The 23,647-nt window shown below is 31.9% G+C and overlaps 1 protein-coding gene and 1 long non-coding RNA gene across 2 annotated transcripts; one reads left to right on the top strand and one right to left on the bottom strand.

Annotated features, from left to right (window-relative positions):
• The first annotated feature begins 1,149 nt into the window (after positions 1 to 1,149).
• LOC130621149 (uncharacterized) lies at positions 1,150 to 5,744 on the top strand. The gene is made up of 2 exons (XR_008980803.1): positions 1,150 to 1,967; positions 5,366 to 5,744. It is a non-coding gene; the product is annotated as an uncharacterized LOC130621149 (long non-coding RNA).
• A 3,400-nt stretch (positions 5,745 to 9,144) lies between these two features.
• LOC130621148 (endoplasmic reticulum junction formation protein lunapark-A-like) lies at positions 9,145 to 23,306 on the bottom strand. The gene is made up of 12 exons (XM_057436461.1): positions 23,189 to 23,306; positions 20,655 to 20,696; positions 19,860 to 20,047; positions 19,201 to 19,259; positions 18,915 to 18,955; positions 18,292 to 18,375; positions 18,006 to 18,063; positions 17,410 to 17,583; positions 17,161 to 17,219; positions 16,664 to 16,772; positions 11,125 to 11,289; positions 9,145 to 9,560 (listed from the first exon to the last, which is right to left on the bottom strand). Exons 1-12 carry the CDS (start codon positions 23,222 to 23,224, stop codon positions 9,415 to 9,417), a joined length of 1,161 nt encoding a protein of 386 aa, XP_057292444.1. The 5' UTR covers positions 23,225 to 23,306; the 3' UTR covers positions 9,145 to 9,414.
• Positions 23,307 to 23,647: the final 341 nt, after the last annotated feature.

Below are 23,647 nucleotides of genomic sequence, written 5' to 3'. Positions count from 1 at the left end.
TATCTGAGAGAATAAACAACATAAAAAGTGGTTTGACTTTCTCCTTGTCAGATGTCGAAGTATAAATAATACTTTTAACAAACTTCTAATTTAACATATGACAAATAGATTCTGTAAGAGCACGTTTTTTAAACTAGCGACTATAAAAATTTATAAAAAGCTACGATTAACCTTGACTGATTAAAACGAAGTTCCTAAAATCAAAGTGATTTGTTTACACTACTCTAAAAATTTCCAGATAAACTTGTGACAAATACTGTCACTGCGACCCCTTAAAGGTTGCCAATTTCTAAGTTAGGGTTCTGTCTATCAACTATGTTTTAATGTTCAAAGGGATTCCTTTAAAAATAGTATTTTATGTTATAGAGAATAAAAAGTAGTTTGTCAATGTTTTGAAATATTTTGAGAATATCGTGTTATTTTTAAATATGGAGCTTTAAAGATTTCCATCTTACCTTATGACGTCATCATTGTTGGGTGACGTAATAAGGTGGTAAGCATAAGTTGATACTTGAAGGACCTTGCAAACTTACATAATATTAAAACTTTTAAGCACTGTGAACTTATGCTCTTGACGATATCTTGACTACGAAACGATTCAATAAGCTAAATCCACGCAATTTCTGAACAATGGCGTGTAAAAAAGGCTACGAAATGATTGAATAAGCTCAATCTCCGCAATTTTAAAGAATAAACGTGTAATAAACGGACCACTCAAAAGGTCAAGGTGCAAGAAATTATACACACTTCAGAACTACCTAGACGTCTAGACAACCTGTTTATGAGTAATTTTTTATGACGAATTTTCTAAAAAAGGAAAAATTTTCTTCAGTATTCTTTTTGCGGTAAATTAGGCTAAGGTCTGTAAAATATATTTAATATCAGTTAATCGAAAGTTTGTTTTGCGGGGAACAAAGACAACACAGAGAGCTGTAATTTTTAAAAAATTCTATATTACTAGCTTTCAGAAGGTAATTAAAACGTTTGATTTAATCAATAGATTTTGTTCATTGTTGTTGCTCAGACTGGCTTTATGCATCATAAACTTATATGCTTTTATGCGAAGTTTCAAAGGATATGGCTAGCTTGGTTGTTCGAAAGGTTTAAAGTTTATTTTATTAGAAAGTTTGAGTTAAAAGCAAGGTAAGTACTCATATCAATAATTCATTGATATCCAATATATATAGGGAACTTTTCAGTTATATATAATATTTGAGTTGATTTAAGTTGTTGTTTTTTTAACTGATCATAAACTGTTCTACTTCCACTAGCTCGACTTTCGTGTAAGTCACTAGAGTCGAAAACCAACAGCCACGTCGTAGCCTCTTTAAAAATGATCTCATCTGTTAACTACAGGTGGTAATGTAAAGTCAGCATTTTTTAAAATTTACTTATGACATCATAAGTTCCCGGATTTTAAACATTTAAATCTTAAATAACTTGAGAATGAAAAAACAAAATAAATTAATTTCCAAAGGTTTTGGTAAACAACTTTTTATTCTACACAACATATAAAAATATTATTTTTAATGCAGAAATGCTTTCAAGAGTAAATAATGAGTCATGGCGTGACGTGTTTTACTGTCTGTAAACACGTGTTTACGTGTCTTTGTGAGGAAGATAATTCAGTAGTATAAACGAGGAATAAATGGTAATTATTTTATGACGCAGGGACATTAAGATTGAGTCAAAAATTATTCCCTATAACTTTTTATAACCTTACGTTTAGAAAGTTAGATTGAGTTGAACAAAATAATTCCCATAGCTCTTCGTAAGATTTTACGTCTCGTAATAAAAAAAGAAAGGGAAATTCCCAAAAGAGATGAAGAATATAAATCCGCTGCTGCTGTTGCTCTCAATGTCAGTATTTAATCAAAAAGTCAGTTGAAACAATTTGAACTGCACATATATTTTGACTAGTAAAATTTGTACGAAGATGGGGAAATTATTATCCATATTTAAAAGAGGTATTTATATATATTGAATAAATTAGTATTTTTTGCCATACCTGCAATTGCAATGTTTAGTATAAAAAAGCAATTTCTTTTAAAGTTTACAGTGTTCCCAACTAATATCTAGCAAGCTTTCGTTTAATTCAATCATTGTTATAGTTGAGAATTGTTTTGTGTAAGCCAGTGTAAATAATCGTAAATTTTACTTTTCAGTTGATAACTACTTTTTTGTAGCACCACGTCCACAAAGGAGAACAGAACAGCCTCTATATGAGATTTTTTGTTTCCATCATAAGTTCAAAATACAATGTTTTACTAATGATGTAGTAGAAGTAAAACAAGAAAAAAAAGGAAGTAAAGAACAAAATATTATTTTTTTATACAGCCAAAAGAAGAGTTGAAGATTATTATAGTTAAATATAGTAATCAAGATTTTCGTTTTATGAATCCTGCACCCTCGTCCCCAGGGTTTTTTGTCTTTTTGATATGGAAAAAGACGACGAAAAATACCCTGGTATTGTTAAGTGATTTTTGGCCAATAAATGGCCAGATTATGGGAACGCGTCATGCGTTAATTTATGCGACTAACAATGGCTGAACTTTAGCGGGTAGAATTTTATGTCCCAGCAACCAGCAACAGAAAGTTATTGTCTAAAATATACAAGAAAAATTAACTTGGTAACTGCAATAAGCGTCTTTCAATTTAAGAAAAAAAAGATGTGCTGTTTTATTAGCAGGTTACATAATATTTTAATATAGTTTAGCTAGCTAGGTACTTCCTGAAAACAAACTTAGATAGTTCATTGTTAGATTTCAAATCAAATTTATGAAAAAGGTTTTTATTTAATTGTGGCGTTTTGAACCATGAAAAAAAAAACAAAGGTATAAAGAGAAGAATGTATGTAGACAGCCACAGATATCACAAAAGCTTGCTTTAGACATTCTGGCATTCTGTTATGTAAAACAGCAGCACCATTAAGGGATATTTTGGCGAATTAATTTTTGAAATATTTTTAAATTTTTACGAGAACTTATTTTTTGCGAGATAAAAAGTTCTACTCTTGTTTAAAATACCTCCTTAATCTGAATACTAGTATGAGTATAAGTACTGATAGGAAAATTTCTGAGCATGCAATTTTTACATGAACAAAAAATGTTCTTGTCTATTATGTTCTGAGCAAAGTAGAATCGAATTTAACTTGTTCTTTGCGTTGTGTGCGAAAAAGACAGGTACAGAATTGTTTAGCCAATCAGGTTATTTCATTTTGTGAGGATTGCGAAAAGTGTGATTACTTTCTGTGTAAAAATGTACAAAACTATGAAATGGAAGATTCCTGTTCATTTCATACCATGAAAAATTTTCTTAAAGTGGAAAATAGCTGTTATAGCTCACTTTAATGGGCACCTGCCCATTAAAGTGAGCTATAAATTACTTCTTGTTGGAAACCATACCGTTTGCAAAAAATAAAATTGAAATAAAGACTTAAATCTTGCTATAGCTTGTTTTTATGTTGGTTTGATAATTTTGAGTCAAAAAATATTTCCACTATTATCTTAATTCCTGAGTCTCTGAATTTGGTAGTTTTCAGGCACACCGATAAACGATGTTTGACAGTATATCAATTTTGACAAAGATAAATGTGCAAAAAACATGACCAATTCTCATGATTGAAATTGTCAGATAGGGTCTAAATAAAAATATGTGCCATGCCTGATTGGTCAGGGTTCCCACTCTTTTTTTTTTCAAAACAAAATTTGAGAAGATTTGAGGACTTTCTTGAGGAGATTTTTGTCACTTTTGAGGATCGTTTATTAACAAACTTGAGGAGATTTGAGGCGAAAAACTTGCACTTGTAAAAATGAAGGCACACAGAGTGGCATCTCAATATTTTCTTACAAAAGTGTGATTTAAAATAAACAATATAAAAACTAGCATATATAAAAAATCAAAATTTTTTGAGGAGAATTTAGGAGAACTTTTGAAATCAGTGTCTTTTTAAGCTGCAAGTTGATTTTACCTACCTCTGCATGAATACGGTTAGGGTATTATTGAAATTCATAGATTTCTCAGAGACGCTAAGATTCCCCCTTCTTCTTTTTCTTGAATAAATTCATTAATTTAAGTAAATAATTGATAAATTTTTGAAAATAGGCTCCCCAGAAATATACATATTTGTAGGATTAATTCTCGTGCATCTGATTTCAAACAAATTTGTTGCTATTTTTGGATCCGGATTAACATTATCCAATTTTGAAAAAGAAAACAAGGAACTTTTGAGAAAAATAAGTGGCATATTTGGATTTATCAGCAAAAATTATACATAGGAAATTTAGAATACCAAAAGAATATTAGAACAGGATTTATTGTAATTTAAATTTTGTATATTTTATAAGAGTTTGACCATAATATCTAACTGCAGTTAATTTGTGTGGTCATTTCTTCATAAAACATCAAAAGTTTGGAGAGGCAGTTGTACTTAGTGTATAAACTTGAAAATTTGCATGTTTCCTTAAATTTTGGTGCTGAATTAAAATATGTTGATCATTTTTGTTAAAAATGATCAGAAAATTTCAAGCATGTTAACCGGGATCCGAGAATGGCATTCTACGGAGGAATAAAGTCTCTAATCCTATCGTAATTTGCAAACGTTGAAAAAGTTGAGCTAGCTAGTAGCTAATAGCTAGCTAAATATAAACAAAATACCAAGCTAAAATACCTAAAAATAGCTGTTATCAGCACGTCTGCAGTAGTTCCTTAGCGTATTAACAACCTTCTTTTAGCTAGCTTAGCTATAGCTAGCTAGTTTACAAACATTTTCTAAAAAACAGGGTTGTTCTTTTATTATTTTAGCAGTCTACTATTCTTTCTTAATGTACAACGCAGCACCAGGACTGAGTCAGGTATATTTTAATAATCCTAACAGAGTAATACTAAAAACGTTTTTCATAAATTTTGCTGGCTTTATAAAGTTATTAGCATGAAAAAGTGCTGACTAAGGAAAAAATCATCATAATTATACAAAAATGTGAAAGCCAGTCATATTTCAAAATCCGGTTAACCATACCAGGGTATTTTTCGACGTCATCTTTCATATCAAAAAGTCAAAAAATCCTGGGGACGAGGGTGTGAGACTGTGGTGTTTAACTTATTTAAATGTACTTTCAAAAAATATTTATTTTTACGTTTTACTTTAAAAGGATGTGTTATCTTTTCACTAATAGTTTGGTTAGACGATTTTTGAATATTGCGGGTTGCAAACGAAATCTTTTTAAAAAGATTACATTGTTGGCAACTTATCTCTCAAGCTTTCGTTTAATGAAATCATTAATTTACTTGAGAATTGTTTTGTGTGGGGTAGTGTGAATTATCGTAAATTTTATTTTTAAAAATTCATGACTGCTTTTTTTTATAGCACCACCTCCAGGAAGAAGAACAGCCTCAATATGAGATTTGGGATGAGATTAGAGCAACAATGGGTCTATGGAGGTTACGAAAGAAAAACAAGTAGTAATTAGGACTTTCGTTTTATGAAAGTTGTGGTGATGTATTTAAACTAGCTGGGAGACCCGCCGTCGAAAGGCCGAGTTAAGCCACAAGCAGCAGTGCGGCCTGGCGTTGAACGCCCAATGCAGCGCCTAATAAGAACCGCAAATTGTCACATATTCGAGTGGAGCGTTTTAGTACAAGTATGCAGTATGCCGTGGATCTTGTAAGGCAAACAGAACATTTTAGTGTTTCGGTAGCAATGTATTTTTAAACTTAAGCTGAAATAATGTAATAATAACCATGAATTTTACTTCAGGCTGAGCACTTTGTAGGAATAAACAATGTTGTACATCAATATAGGTATAATACCCTTTTCCGAAAAAAACTTTAACGCAACTTCGGGTAAACAGAAACACAGGAAGCAACCCGTTGTAAACACTGTATTGAGCTCTTAGTACAGGTAAACCGCGTTGCACACAGTTTATGCTTAATACACTTTTAGCACAGTTTACAACCGGTTGTTACCCCGTCAAAGCAAAAAACAAATAGTCAATATATATTATTTTAATTTGCAGAATAAGTTTCAGTAAACGTTAATTTTTTGCAGTGGCGAAGGTCGTGGTAAAAAGGAACGTGACTTTAAAAAGATGTATAAAAAGGTTGGTAAGACGATAAAAAAGGTTATAAAAAAAACAAATACTATGGTTGTTCCACACTTGCTCAGGCGTTGTTAAAGGAAAGCAGCAATGCGCAGCTAAGCTACCATTTTGCGTGACAGATGTATATGGGTATTACAATATATACCAGTAGTTAACCCGCGGAAAATCCACGGGATCGCCCGTCCTTTATATATCGAATTTCTTGTGTCTCGCTAATTGAATTTTTTGCACAGAGATAGACAGAATACGGCTATTATTATAGAGACCAGCTGGTAGCCCGTGGAAATTTTCACGGGGTTGCCGTCCTTTATATATCGCATATTTCGTTTTTCTGTAGCATAACGTTTTTTTCGAAAGAACTTATAGTACAAGCTGATAAAATCTGTATTGCGATTGGTTTACATGTGACATAGATAATCTATTCACGCCTTATAATATATTAGAGAAAATTTAAGCGGAAAAAAACACGATTTTTTTCGGATCTAACTATTTCGCGCCATTATTAGACGAAAATTCGACATTTGTCGCACTAAATTAGAAAAAAAACGAAAAGTAGCGATATGAGGGTCGCTTCGAAAGGCCATTCGTGTTAACTAGCGGATTCGTTAAATTAAAGAAATGACGGTTACAAGTTGGTTGGGAAAATATTTATAAGCTCAAAGTTTCCTTATATCGTATAGCTAAGTCAGACAGAATTTCCCGTCTTTTCATGCTAGAAAAACTTAATTTCCAAGCTTTTTTGAAAATTCGAGCATGTGTAATATAAAGACAATCGATATATTTCATACTTAAAAACAATGGAACAGATTGACGTTATATGACATACAGGCGACGGATTCGTTTGTTCGGAACAAGAGTTTTCACTGACCTTGTTTTTACTGCTTTGGTGCGATGCCCCCAAAACAATGAAATACAAACTTTGCATGTTCTTAGTTTGTATTTTTAGTTGAAATTGTCAAGGTCAGTGAAAGCCTCTCAACGTTTTGATTATTTCAATAATCAGGACAAATTTCCAGATCGATGTTATCCCGAATCAATCTGGTTGTATGTAACCCTAAGCATGTAAAAATTCTTGAATTTGCTTGAATGTATGCTAACAATCTTGTTGCCGTATACTAGCTGTATAGCTATCTAGCTAGATTATTTTTGTTTTCATATAAGTCTAATTGACCAGTAATGTTATAGGTAGCTACTGTAGTGATAACCTAGCTGAAGTGAAAACAACCAGCAAACATAAACATTCGGTTTCTATGTTGTTGGTAATAATCTTAAGAAATGGCTGAACTGTTTCAGCTAAAACTGAGTGATATCGAAGTTTTTATCCGGGATGTTGAGTTAGTTTACTTATTTAGTTAGTTAAGTTCAATTTATGAACTTATTCTATGAAATAAAAACAGCTAAGTGGCTGTTTTAGCTACCACAGTCTGTTGACGGAGCGGGTTTGTTTTCTAAAATAGTTTTTCTAGCCGTATCGTAAGTGGACTTATACAAAAAGTGGAGGCGAGGTGTGGAGCTACTATTTAAATTTTGTGCACATGAAGTTTGTATAAATTTTGGAACTGAATAATTGTTGAGTGACTTGTTGTGTGAGGCTACTTTTTAAGAAACACCCACGGTGGTAGGTAATATAGTGGCGGGTGATAAAGTAGCGGGTGATACTGACATAGTAGTGATGTTATAGTTTATGGAATGGAATCAAATAGGATTTGGAGAGTTTTCAGTTATGACTATCCTAAAAATTTGAAGATCTTAAAGTTACTAGAAGTGGAAATAATAATACTTTAATTTCTTAAGTTTCCTGTTTGTTTTTCTTGTCGCCATATTTAACGATTTCCTTGATCACTCATTCCTGGGCACGAAACGGGCTGTTGCAAAATAATCGTTTTCGGTCGTAGGTCAATAGACGAGCTTGCGTTTTATAAGTACTGAGGCGGAGTTTGCTAAATTACTTTTGGAAATCAATAAAACTCAGAGGCAAAACAAAGCAACAAAAAGAAGTAGGTATATCTCTTTGCCACATGCCACTAAATGTTTGCCGCCTTATTTATTTAAATGTATAGTCTGGTTCATTGCATAGTTTTTGCCAACTTCAAACGGGGGAAAGTGAAAGATAACTAAACAACTAGAGATAAATAATCTCGAAGCGTCAAAGGGGAAATTCCGCAAATGTACAGGCAGTACTCTCCATAAAAAAGCGACTAACCGTTTGAACAAAGGAGCACCATCAAAAAACGAGACAAAAAAGTGAGGTGAAGCTGTATGACGCGTTAGAAGGGTTAGAAACAATCTGTTTTACTTCTAATCCGTGGGCGATTTTTCCCCTGAACTCAGAGGGTCGAAAATATGTGAAGTACCCCTCTACAGAGAACGGCACTGTAATTTCAATGATCCTCTCCGTCTTTCTTAGGATAGTGAGGGCTGAAATTATTGGCGACTCTGGATTCCTCATTGAGGATTGGAAATATTTGCGACCTTTGCTTCAGGAAAAGTTTTTTGTAATTACCGCCAACCCGTTCTAGAGTCTTTCTAATTCAAATACACTTTAATTTCTTCTTTTAGAAATCGAAGGGATGTACACATATTTAGAGCATTTTTGATACTATTTGTTGATGGCATATGCGGAAAATTCAGTGTCACTACACTAAATTTTGAAATTTCAATGACATTTCAGATTTTCGGACTTCATTGGTTGTGCTTGCTGGTTCTTGCGTATGTAACAACCGGTGCAGAAAACAAAATTAGTTTCGCAAACAGATAGACAACAAGCAACAAATAAGGAACAGTTATTTTAGCTTGTGAAACAATGAAGCAACATTTTGCCTCATCCAAAATTTTGTGTATAATTTTATAAAACAAAACAATGTATGTTCCATGCTTTGGATAATAATGATGTACAGCTTGACCCTTTTTTCGAATGCATTTTTTTCCTTTTACGGGCATTGAATATTGAGGGCAAAAACTATAACATAACTCAAAAGATTTCGCATAATTACGCATATACAGAAAAACAAATAAAAATTTCTTTCGCAATAAATAACACAATAACAAAATTACGTTTTTAACTTAAAAACAAAACAATAAGAAAAGTAAGGAAAAGGTCATTGGAACGTTGTGTTTTAATGACGAGACAAAGGATTCTGTAAATACTTCACGAAACAACACTATACTATTCTTCAAAATTGATTCAACATTCAGGAAACGGACTTATAGTTAAAATATATCAAAATTTCTGTATTAAATATTCCAGTAGCTTTTGTCCAACCACTTGTTTTCAAATTGCGTCAATCTTCTATAAACACGCATTTTAGCTTGGTCATCAACTCTTGCTTTCACTATAAACAGATTCGCCATCAGCTTTATTTTCTTCAGCACCATTCTCTTTATCTGCTGTCTCCTCTATTTGTTTTGCTACTGCCTGATGCACGTTTTGAGAATCTTCGGTCAAAGTTTCGCTATCATCATCTAAAACATTATGAAAAGGTACAATAGACTAGTCCTTAGCCCACGTTTTGCCATACTACATATTCCGGCTCTCCGATTTTTACATGCTGGATATATCTAGCAAGCAATTTAATGCATCATAAGTAGCGATTCGGCTAGTATTTTAAACCGAATATGACTATTGTTATAGGGATTCCGAATAATTGGTTATTCTGACATTGTCTTTTGATATTTTGATAGGGTATTTGTCATGTTTCAAATAAACAATGCATTTTTAGCATTAATTGACAAGTTAATTTTGCAAAAATTGGAGAAAACTAATAATGAAAGGACTCAAAGAAAAACCCGAACGGACAGACGGACCTTAATTCATAGACACTTCGCTATCGCCTGTGACCAAAAACACGTCACCCATGTGTAATGACGATCGATATTACATTGCTATCATCATGATTAGCAAAATTAAGAAACACTCGTCATACTTGAGTCAAAACATAGGAAAACTAAATTAGACATCATTTCTTTTAAAATATTTGAATTAATGAAATTAATCATTAGTAATCATCGCTATGAATTTAAACGATTTCCTGCTCCTGTAGTTTCGTCAACACAATGTGGATTGTTTTCGTGATTGAATGTAAAGAAAAAAGTATACAGCTTAAACTTTTATGTAAGTACCAAAAAGCATTTCTATCCAAAACTTCATTTTTTCTTCTCTGATTTTCGTGTTAATACCTTTTTTTATGCATTTTTAGAAACCTGTTGGCTCTTAACGTTGTAAAAAAGTAAAATAAAAATTTTCAAAATCGACCAAAAATTAAAAGTCAGTAAAAATGGTTGTTCGTTAAATTTTTTTTGTTTGGTACAAAATTTTTGTCAAAATATTAAACAACAAACTTACCCAAACTTTTTTAAAGAATTAAGGCGACACGGAAGCTATTGTTTTCGACATTTTAGGCACTCTAATGTCAGAAATTTTCGCGCTCTCCCGAATTGGCATCTTATTTGCGAAATTTCGTCATGGCTGTTTTTCGAACTCAATTCTCAAAAAAAAACACCTACCTAATGTTAGATGTCAAGTAATTATTGCTGAATAATCATATTTTGTTTTGATGCTTACTTTAAGCTAATAATTTTCGCGAAAATTTATTTGCGAATGAGAAAAAAAACGGCTAGTGATACATATATTAGTAGCAAAAAGTGTAAAGTGAGTGTAATTGATGACGCTTTAAAGAGAATAGTCGAAGTAAAGACTCGTCCTATGATACCTCCCCCATTCGTACCCTATTTAATCAATTCATGCAGACGATGTTTTATTTCGCCATTTACCCCTTTCTTTTGCGAGGATTAATTTTCGCAAACCCGCACGAAAAATGTCAAAATTTTACGAATTTCACGAATTTGCGAAATATCGATCCACCCAGGATAATTTATGGTCCCTGACTGCTCTCTAATATTGGAAGCAAATAATATAACAACAATTAAAAGGATATGAAACTACGAAAAAAGAAAATATTAAAAATATTTTTCAATCTTTCAATCAGTCAAAAATTAAATTTTGATTAACCCAAACACAAGATCTTACCACTGTTTTGTCTATCATTTTTATCCTCGATGTCCTTTGATTCGTTTAACGGCTTCCCCGCTGAGTCTGACTTGACCTCATCACGTGTATTTTGTTCTAGCTTCGGTGCGTTCGGTCTTTTCTTTCTTGCAGGATTGAACTGACCGCAGTAACAACATTTGAAAGCTAAAAAAAATAAAATGGAAAAATGTTTTACTTGTAGAAATTTGGAATTTTTAATAAACGTTCATTAAAAATTTCATTTTTGTAACCGCGCATTTACCTTATTTGTACTAATTTTGGCGAGCACTAAATTTGGCGATTTTCGTCTGAAATCGCCAAATTTAGTGCTTACCAAAAAAATCAATTTGGTCCATCGCCAAATTAAATGCTCGCCAAAATAAAAAGTAACAACCTACTCAAACTCCAACGATAAGCTAATTCCGTTTAATCCACTTCAAAGAATATTCATTTATTCATTCATTCATTCGTTCATCTATTCATTTATATTCACTCATTATTCATTCATTTTTCCACGGATACCTCGTATAGGAGGCAGTTTATTTCAAACGGACCTTTTATCGATTATTTTTTAGATTTTAAACTTTGAAGTGCTACTAACAGTATCCAATTTTCGCAGGTGTGATTTTAAGCTTTTACGAAAGGACACACACAAAAAAGAAAAAATGCAAAAGGTAGTATCAAGTGCAAAGCGTTATAATATATTTAACAAGCAATCTGACAATAACGGGAGTTGTTTAACCTATTGCAATGTATTTAAATTGGAAAAATCAATGCTTTCTGTTCTTTTAAAGACAGAAGGGAAGTGATTAAAATATAATGCCAATTTGAAAAATGACGACATTACTTTGTGGTGCGTTACACTGCAGAGATTGGCGTGATGAAATAATAAGTAACAGGAGGTTCACAGAAGTACATTGCATCGTCGCCACTCTGGTCCGCCGTAGATGTTATGGCTGGATAAAAACGAACATTTTCATAACAAAACAACATTTTACTATCAAAAACTTGAACTAAAAAAATATTTACAAGTGAAACTGTTAGGATTTCCGTGAATTTAGGGAATTATGATAGTAGTTAAATTTGGTATTATTATTATTATTTTTTTTCTTTGCACGCTATTAGTGGAGTAAGACCTCCAGTTTAATCAATGAGTTGTACAGTCAAAATGGTTAAAAATGATCACTTTATCATGCAAAGTGGATTGTATAAAATGTAGGATGTCTATTTGTCCTATCTTGCTATATTCGTGGTTGTTTAATTTGGCGGGTAAAAATTTCTGCGGATATTATTTTATTTTATTATATTGTATTATTTTAGAGAGTATTTACAGGTATAAACCTCCACGAATGACGTAAGCTGTACAAGACATTGTTGAAAACAAAAAGCATTTTCTTACTAGAACAGTTACAGAATTTTTTTTTTTTTTTTGCTAAGGATTTTGTTGATAGGCTTTCATTTTTATTTTCGTGCTAATGAGATTACTTTGTCACGAAAATTCATGGTGTCTTGAAGAAACTTTCACGGGTACTTAATTTTGCGAATTACAGCAAAAGCCGCAAAAAGCGCGAAAATTAACAGCCACTGAGATAAATAAGGTAAAACATGAAAGAAAGAAAAAAATGATTATAAAACATCGTAATGCCAACTTAAATAATACACCTTCAAACCCGATTATACTACAGAACAACATCTTAGAATAAATAAGGAATTAAAAACGGCGTCGTGACTTTGTTATTTCACAGAAGTACTAAATATAGAGACATGAAACAGCTTTGTCTGTCAGTTTTAGTATGAGTAACAATAATACTTGTCAAAGGGAGGCATTTATTAACGAGATGAATCGGACGAACAACAACAACAAAAAGAAGAACAAGGAAATTCTGCGCATTTTATCACTTCATTATTTGCAATGACTGATTTAGAAAATGATAAACAAATGATTAAGAATCAGATAATGAATAAAAAACTTCAGAGTAGCTAAAATATAAATGTAATGGACGAAAATGTGGCTACATTAACCATTATAAATCCAGGAATGTAATTGTGCGATATCATTTCCCGCTTAGGTCTTAACGACATCCAGTATCGTACAGATAATTTGTAATGATCATAAAGAAAAATCAAAGAGGGGTTGTGGCGTTTCCAACAACATGTCAGACTAATATCCATAATTTCAATAAATATTAATCCTTATTTCAAAAAAATCCAAGAATGCAAAAATATTTCATCTGCAGTTAACCTAAATACCAAGAAATTATTTCTGCTGCAAAAATATGACCTTTATTTTAAAAGAGTCTGTCCCAACAGCACTGACTAAAAAAACGTCCAGCGCTGGACGCATTTCCATATAAAGATTCTTGCTCACCAATTATATGTCGTCAGGAAATAAGAAGGAGCCAAAATGTCTTTTAATCTATTTTGCAATATCATTTTAATGATAAATACAGTTTGATTGATTTCTTTGTACAACAATTGTCATGTTATTGTTCTTAATCACGTCGTTAAATTCGGAAGTTTTACCAAATAAAATACATATAAGGGAGCGCTATGTAGTCAGAAAATCAGTGCGTTACCCGAAAGTCGAAAATCAACATGAGATTACAGTTGCTCGAAGCGTTTCTGTTTATTCTCCTGTCAAACGGGGTAGGTTATTATGAATTTTAAAAAATATAGTATGTAGTGAGATAGTGTTACTGTGTGAAGCGAACAACGTAAAAAAAAACTGATTTACAAATCGAGAAGGAACATTATTTCCGTTTTTGAAAAACACTACTGCAAATAGCCTTTGGAGAATAAGTCTTAATCAGCTGAGATTAGATGTAGACAGGTTGAAGGCTGTAGGACAACATGTGGTGGGTGAAATTAAAGATAAGAGTGGGGAAGGAACGTGAGAGTGGTGGAGAGTTACAGGAGAGTAAGAGAAAATTAATGTGAGAGTGATATAAAATGAACGTGAAAGCTTCGCGCAAGCGACTAATTCGATGTGATTTCTTTAGATATGCAATGTAATATTAGAACTTTCAGACGATGGAGAGCAAGACGATAAAGAGCAGGACGATGAAGAGCAAGAAGATAAAGAGCAAGACGATGGGGGAGACAAAGAAACAGACCTTATTGATTATTGCGGCTACTACGGTACATGTCATCGAGGAACAGAAAATGAATTATATATGGCAGAACGCGAAGCATGCTGTCGAACGTGTTGGTTGAACTGCAGACCGATTGTCAGCGATAGTTTGCAACGAGGATACAATTGCACACAAACGTGTCCAAAGTGCCCGAAAATTGCTGCAACGTAACTTCGTGAGAAATTTAAAGAAGATTGAAAAGGTATAGAGAAGTAAAGGACAATAAAAAGGAGAATGAACCAAAAATTCATTATTTATTATTAAAAACTTAAAAAGAAAAACACATACACCTAAATTATGTTTATTGTAACGATGTAGTAAAATTAGTTCTTGTATACATGGCGCCACGTGTGCATTTAAGATCCAACCTTTATCCTTTTTTCAACGCGAATAGCTGCGGAGAAGAAGGTCGTATAGCGAAGTTAGGTTTTTTAAAACCATAAGCGTACAGTGGCAAACTTTTACAGAACATCAACAATGACACTGATAAGAAAGGGGGGTACATAATTTCAAAACAAACAAAATGACCTCAAATGTTGAAGTAAATTCCCCGGTGCTAAATTAATCCAATGCTTCAAATTTCAAGTTTCCGTTCTTTTTCATTTTATAAAATTAACTAAGCTTTTTAAAACTTCACACAAAAAAATGAATAAATTAATTTTGTTAAATAAAACGAAAAAAAAAGACGTTTTACGAAATTTATATTTTGCTACCGGCTACAAAATTTCTTTTTTTTTAATTGTTTACATTGTTAAGGTACCATTTTAATAATGACTTTGTAACTCGTCAACATATAGTCAAGAGAAAGAAGAAAGGAGCGTTTACACCGACCCACCTTCATTTTATCAAAAATGAAACTGACCGCAGTTGCGCTTATTACCATCAAACTGTTTTACAGACAGATAATTAGTAATTGTGGTTAAGATAAAATACAATATCAACGTCATGTTCAATGATGGCAATCTTTTTTGACAATATCATCATTACAACGCTACAAATTTCACACAAATCACGCCCACGTGTACCTAATACGAGTTATTATGTTGCTTTACGTAATCAAGAACTGGATGGAGTTATTCTGTTGCTTTATGTAACCAAGAACTGGATGGAGTTTACTCTGTTGCTTTATGCAAACAAGAACTGGATGGAGTTTACTCTGTTGCTTTACGGAACCAAGAACAGGATGGAGTTATTCTGTTGCTTTATGTAACCAAGAACTTGATAGAGTTATTCCGTTGCTTTACGGTACCAAGACCTAGATGGAGTTATTCTGTTCCTTTACGTAACCAAGAACTGATTCGAGTTATTCTGTTGCTTTACGTAACCATGAACTGAATGAAGTTATTCTGTTGCTTACGTAACCAAGAACGGGATGGAGTTATTCAGTTGCTTTACGTAACCAAGAACTGGATGATGCCCAGTGAACAGAAATATGGCATTTTTTAAAGTTATTTTAACAAAAAGTTATGATAAAATTTTCAACTTAAGCAATTCCCCACATTTATTATCATACAAATTTTTGAAAACATCGTCACAAACGATTTTAAATAAAAAAATTTAAGTTCGTGGTTCACAAAATAACTCATTCTAAACAAATTCAGGGAAATTACCTCAGATGAACACATTTAAGGACAACTCGATGAGAACTGATAGAAAAACACAATCTTGCCAAAACTTTCTTGTTGCCGCAATACTATACACGTCAAAACGAGACCACAAAACATCGGCATGTATTTCATTTCCACACCACTAAGAAGGATGTGCGTCACAAAAAGTAATGAAACATTTAACAACACGATAGATTAGATATAAAAGCGAAAAGCGCAATAAATTTCCGGATACTTCTAAAGAAAAGGCACTTTCGTTAACAGCCGAAAGTTTTTTGCACTTCAAAAGTGTCACAGTAATAAGAAGCCTAAAAACAAAGAGTGAATAACGCTATATCGTTAGCCCCATTATTCACGTTGTTGTCACAGAAACGAACGCAGGAAGGCACAAAAAATCTTAACAAAATATTTTCTTGCTTAACTCCACATGATTGTGATAAATATAAGAAGTAAAACCAGACAGGATTTCTAACATATTTGTAAATTGGTAACATATAGAGTCTATCTGTTCTTGAGTTAGGTGGCAACAGATTAAAGGAGAATTTAGGTTGTTTTGAGGTCAAAATTTACTTGACAAAATATAAGGAAGTTCATAGTTAAGCTTAGTTAAGCCCTCAGGCTACACATAAAGCTTTTTATACCTTGATAATAAAAAGTTAATTAGTTCAAACGAAAAAGAAATCAAATTTTTATCAAATCAATATTTTTGGTCCAAATTATAGAAGATTAATTATATGTTTAGGTTATTTGGGTGTGGCCACTTGTAGACAAAAAACACAAACTACGGTACACTAAAATTACCTGTAAATTCAAATTCTTCCATTAATGCCATACCATTATGAGAAAAGCAATTTGAACAGATCAAAGCGTATCTGCTATTTGGTCCATCTCCTACAAAATACTCAGCAACCTGAAAAGTAAAGTTTGTCTTGAAACGTTAGAACTAATATTTTTTAATGCCTCAAGCGGGCATTACACGATCCATTTTATCGATTTCGAGTTCCACAAATTTAATCGTGTATCATCATTTTGATCCAACTTGTTAAAGTCAAATTTTATTTGGTCACAGTTTCGTGGTTTGTATTATTTTGATACAATTTTAAAAAAACTGATTAGACGGTGTTTCTTTTGGCAAACCTGAAAAGTTGAAAATATCTCACTTCTGAAACCTGAAACTCCACAAATTGTATAAAAAAAGGGTGAGTAAGTTGTCGCATTCCTGAAATGGAACAGGTGTGACAACCATTTACCAGCTAGGTGATACGTCACAAAATGAGATAACTTCCATTAGAACATACCTTATCAAAGAAAGAACGATCTCTTGGTAATATTGGAGCGTTTGGGAGTGGTGTGCCACCTGCGAATAGTTAAGAAAACAAAGTCACCACAAGAATCAAAATAACAACAAAACACAAAACATAAAAACATAAACAACAAAAAAAACCCACAAAACCACAAAAAAACCCACAAAACAACAAAAAAAACCCACAAAACCACAAAAAAAATCACAAAACCACAAAAAAACATAATTAAACCTAAGGTAATACCTAATTGGTTAGGAGAAGAAAACCTAAGTTGCATTGGTGCTTGGCTGCGCATTCCTGAACCATTAATCATTCTTGGTGTGTTATTCATTGAGGGGGTTATTTGCGGTCGATTTAGAATTGGCCGGATCATTTCAGGATGTGGTTGACTTCCTGCTAAATTTCTTTTTCTTAATTCTGAAAAGTAGTAGAAATTGCACTACCATTATCAAACAATTACTCTTAGTCTGACTCTGCAGTAATTTGTCAACATATATTTTATCTACATTTTCAGGATATTTAAGAGCATCTTTTTTTAGGAAAGCACACTGGATGGATACAAAGGAGTCTTTTATATATACAAATACAACCATAATATAAGTGAAAGATTAGACACGCAACGCCTTGTCTAGTTAAGGGTTCTTCCTTAGACTAAAAAAAACCAGTGCTCTTTTATGGAGCAAGGCTCATTGAAAAAACATATATAGAAATAATGAGAAACATGACCATTAGTTTTAAAAAACATTCAATGAGATTTATTATTTTTATTTATTTTGAACTGTAAGACTGGAAAAGATTTACAAAATGCGATAACAGCTTTCTAGTACAATTCCACAAACCTTGGCCCGGAGTATTACTTGGTGAGTTTTGCGGAGAATTTTTAGTAGTTGCATCAATCTAAAGCAAAAGTATATAGAACGCATTACAAGGAGAGGTTATCTATTCCGAGAAAGTAGCAACTTTCAAATGCTTGGAAAGAGATATCTCAATCTTGCAGGGGAATCAGAACTTTTAAAGTTTGAAATTTGATGCTCAACGAGCAGGAAGAATATGAACTAAAGTTATCAAATAAAATTAAAAATCTGTATAACGGCAGTAAGATTTTTGACGTTACATTTGACTCACCTCAACGAGCTTTCGGGTTGGATCAAACTTTTGTAATAATTCTTTAGCTACTTTGTATGTTTCAGTTTCCATTACATTTTCCAACTAAAAAGAAACAGTTTAAGAACTTAAGAAAAAAAAAGTTGAGCCTCAGTTTGTACAGTGAAAACTCTTAATGAAACATCTTGCTTCACGCCACCTAATTTAAATGTGAAAGAATTTTCTTTGTAAAACCATCGAGTATAAACATTGATTTTAAGAATAATATTTCCCGTGGTTTTACAGCTACTTTCTATTTCAAGAAATTTTCCACAAAATTTTCTTTTTCGTTCTGTTCTGGGGAAAGTGGAATCTAGTTCAACTTTTTTTTGTGTTCTGTGCGAAAACGACTGGCAAAAAATTAGTTAACCAATTAGATTATTTTATTTCGTGAGTGTGTTTACTTTTTGTATTGAAATGTGTGCAATAATAACATGACAAAAATATGAAGTAGAAATTACCAGCAAAAATAATCAAAAAATAATCAAATCAATGCTTAAGTGAGTATAAAATAGAAAATTTTAGAACCATGCCTTTTTAATCTTTTCACCAATCCTGTACCATAACACTCACAAGAAACTCAAGGTGTTAAAAAAAGTTCTTACAATTTTTTTCTTTTCTTTTCGTTTTTCTTCTAGCTGTTTTGCTATAACAAAAAATACAGAATCTCAATATACACAAACTGACGCACAGTAACAAGTTGTGCAAACACTATGTAACACTGGAAACATATTATCATTAGCTCAGCAAGTAAATTAAGAACATTTGTTGGCGTGCTGTCTACAAATCTGCATGTTTATAGTGCTTCAGTATTGAAGTTATCTATTCAATGAAGTCCCAAAATGACAACTTTTCAGAACAGAAACAACAAAGCGTGATAAAGATACTTACCGCTTTTGCTAATACCAGTTACATAGACAAAATGTAATGTCTTCTTTAGAATAAATACTCTAGTAAGAAATAAAATTATATATAAAGTGATTCAAAATTAAAAGAAATATAAAGATAAAGAATGATAAAGAAAAGATAAAAAACTTGAATAACGTATAGCATGCGATACAAAATCCATTATTGTATTCAATTTTTTGAAATCGAAAATAAATTTTATTTCAAAGGGTGTGATTGGTTGTAATTTTTTATACAATTTGAGATACAGATTAATTGACATTTCTTTCAACAAATCTAAAATGTTGAACATGCCCAACTTTTGAAATCTAGAATTCAACAATTTGGATTCAAAAAATTGAATCAAAAAAGGAGTGGTACACAATCGAATTTGTCGAATTCAACAAACTTGATTTGACAAAATGCATTTTTTTAAGTGAGTAAACCAACTAAAGCATAAATTTTTAGGATAACGTGTGAAGTGTTATTGTTTAAAAAATTATTTAGTTTTGAGCAAATATTGAGAAAAACATTTTCTTGATGCTTACGATGTTAGTGCATGTTTACAGTTTACAATTGACACTTTTAGCTATTTTCAAGTCTACCTGTCTGTGTAATGTCTACCCTCACTAAAGCTTTGTAAATTGCATCACAACAAGACTTACAAAAATGGGAAACCAACAAAAGGTAACAGATACAACAATCGTTGAGACCATTTTGTTGGCATATACCACATGTAAAACACAACTGCAGCCAACAAGTACAAAAACACAGATGTGGAGAGCAAAAACAGCACAGCAGATTTCTGACGTTGTCGGTTTTTTCGTAGCGTTGATTCAAGGTGTTCTATGTCCTATAAAGTAAATGCCTTGCAATAAAAAATGCTACAAGTTTGCAATGGAAAATTGATACACACAATTATACAGCATGCACTTATTCATTGAGAGAAACAGGGTTCTTTTATTTAAAAATAACATCAAATTTTTCACCCTTATAAGTAGGTAAAAGCAAACATTAAAAACAAGAAGACTATTTTGGCCTTGTTACATCTAAAAAAACATCCTTTCCAGGTTTTCCACTTGTTTTTTTTTAAATAACAAGCTATGATTAGAAGTTCAGAATTAGCACATATGATTTACAACATGACCTTTACATTGTGCATATCAAGCGCAATTTATACGATCACACTTATCCTAGCTTTCTATAGCTTCAAGGGAGTTGAAAAATCCCTTCAGTGCAACCACTAAGGCTTAATTGAATAAAAGAAGAAAAAAAGAAGAAAATAAAAGCTACTGATATAAATCAATGTAACGTTCAAGATTCTTAATATATCACAAAAGACTAGTATTTTTTTCAAAAAATGTAGTCTAAATTGTTTAATGGGATACACAATGCTGATCAAAAGTCTTAAGAAATAGAAAAAAAGACAGTTAAATAATCTGATTATATATATAACATACCTCTTCTATTTGCTCCAAAGTTTCTTTCGTTGTCGTTTTTTTCTAAATTAGGACAAATTCCCTGTTTAGATCAAGTACAGGCAGCCTTCAAATTCAAACTTTTTTATTGAGTTCCTGCTTTGGAAAAGACATTACACTTTCTAGGCTTGGTAGAACTTCTTAAGCAGCCTTCAGAACATTGATAACTAGATGTATTCCTGTCGTTCAATAAATCACAAAAGCTAATTCACTTAAAAGGTTGAATATTTAAATAAGATAAAATGCAGCTCTTTAGGGTAATCTTTGCATATATGAAGCAAAAAGTATGTATTACGCATTTGGGCATGCTCCAATGGCTTCTTAATAACACTCCAGGGTGTTTGCCAATTTTTTTAACAATTGCCAAATTTCAGGGGGATTTTCATCATTTTTTACGAACGAAAGTGAGAAAAAAAATTTCAAGATTGTGATTGAAAACAAGTTATAGTTAAAACATAATTACATCATAAGGTATGCAATAGCATGCTTTGTTCATTATATTTTTTCCTGCTAAAGAAAAAGTAATGTTGAAGAATTAATTTTATTTAATTTTCGCATGCTATATACAAGGCGAAATTGTTTGATTTCCAAATCCTAACCGCCCACCCAGCATTTCTTGCAACTTTCAATAAAACACAGAATTATGGTCCTATGATCTACTAACTTTTATTTTTCAACAAATAATTTTGTTTTACAACCTAGATTTTATTTTTTAACAAGGTATCTTTCTGGTTTAAATCTCTTTTTCTGTCGCATTGTTATAACACTTAGTCCTTAAAATCTTTTGTAAAGAAAAATGTTTATTCCTTTCACTTGTTCAAAATGTGCTCTCAAACAGAGATGGATTAGCGTCACTATGAAATATATTGGCGATCTTAAAAAGGACTTTGTGGGAGGGTTGATTATACTCAAAAAAAATACAAATCATGCAGAAACATTTAACTTTTATTCACGGCTTTGTGCACGGGTTTTTTAAAGTTTATGTTGGAACAGCCATTGAAATTTCTATTGTGTCATTCCTCCTCTTTATAAGTTATAAATAAAGCAAGGCTACTAAAGCTTCACTTTAAATGTCAAATTTAGCACAAAACATTCCTTGCTTGTGTTACATTATATTGCCTTCATTGAGGAAATTGTTAAAGCCCCTGGGCTTCTTGTTTTTTTTAAAATACGCATACTTCTTGTCATTACTTGTGGGACAAACAAATATTTTACATTACAAAAAGGGCCACTAAAAAATAATATTTAATAATAACTTTGTGTTCACAATGCTAACAGGATCGTGCAAATCATTAAAATAATATTCTCTTAGTGTCAAAGATTTTTCATATCTTTTATATAGTTAATTTATTTTAGTTATTTAATAAACTGAAATACACATTTTTTTTATAAGCAACGTAGAAGTTTGGTCACATTTCAAGTTAATTGTTTTTCAGCTAATACCTAGATTTAAAGTTACTTAATGGTTGTGTAATTTTATTTGAATAAATTTTCATTATTTCTATAAGAGCAGGGAAAATATGAAAAAAAAGTCACGGATAAATAAAAAAGAACATCAAAAATGTTTCTTTCTTCACTCTCTTCATCTCTATTTCCAATCTCTTTGTGTTATTAGGCGATTTAAGTGAGAAGTCATTGCAGTTTTATTTTTCTGCCAGCTTTAGTTATTTATTATATATAATTTTAGTGTTTTAATTTAATTTAAAGAGTTGCTGCAATTGTGTAGAACTGAAGCTGCTTAATTATTTCTTAAATCTAATTCAGTTACTTATGGACGGGTTGCTTTTAAAAAAAATTAACGATTAAATATTGTCAAATTATATAAAATCCTCAATTAAAATGCACAAAGCAGAAATCTACACTTCCTCACAAAATTATCAGAAAGTGAATTTATAAAGCCAAAATGTTTGGTATAAAATCATAAGAAATATTTAATGACCAGTAATATATATAGGCACAATTAGAACAAACCGATTTTATTTAGCCTTAGGAAAAAAGAGATTTATGTTACGGTAAAGGTGAGGGCTGCAAAGCATCCAGTGTTTGAGGTAAACCTCATTCTCAGGGGTTCTTGCCTTTTTGACATTGAGCCAACGATGAAGAAACCCGTGGTACAAACTGATAGGTTGTGTAACGTGATTCGTTTTTACCCAACAAAGATAGCTGGCTATCTTGCGATGAGCATATAGGCAGATGTAATAAGCCATTTAAATAAAAGTAATGTTAATAAAAGTGTAAAATCAGTATATACCAGTTAATCATGCCCAAAGATTTGTAAGATAAAGAGGAAATATTTTCAGAACGATAAATCTGTTAAGTTTCACAAAATTATAAAAATAATTTCTAGGAAAAGAACTGTGATGAAAGTGTTTTTTTAGAAAGAAATGGAAAAGTCATTAAAATTTAGCCGTTTAATTGTTGTTTTCCATTGCAACCCACATTGTTGTCACTTAAATTTTTTTATAAAAAAAGCTGTAGTATATCCAATTTTAAAAAAAACTGAACAGAGGACTTACACGAAACTTTGACACAACTGATAATAACAACCCCATTTCTTCTCATAACAGTTTTTTAGCATTCACAAACCATTATATGTTATCTAAAAAAAAGAGTCTTTATGTGTCAATGCAATTCAGACAACATTTGTACCTAACAAATTTTAAAGACAGTTAAAATTAACATTTGCAGTTTGTGACATTTTTTAAGGTCAGACAAATAAAATAGTGCTAAAATGTAAATTAGTGGGTTACAGCAAATTTAATGGCAGTTGAATGTGAGGCCAGTTACACAAACGTGGGATAATTTTCTGCTGTGCCCTTACTCAAGTTCACTGAGTTGCTCAACAGAGAAGCATGTGGGCGAAATATTCTTATTTCCATCCCTAAAATGAAATAATAAATAGTAGTGTGTGGGTAGGAAAAAACATTTATGGGACAAACAACGTTTGTAAATGCGTGAGATTTAAAATTAACTAA

The sequence above is a fragment of the Hydractinia symbiolongicarpus genome, chromosome 12, assembly GCF_029227915.1.
Source record: "Hydractinia symbiolongicarpus strain clone_291-10 chromosome 12, HSymV2.1, whole genome shotgun sequence".
NCBI lineage: Eukaryota > Metazoa > Cnidaria > Hydrozoa > Anthoathecata > Hydractiniidae > Hydractinia > Hydractinia symbiolongicarpus.
This window is presented reverse-complemented; position numbering and strand designations above follow the sequence as displayed.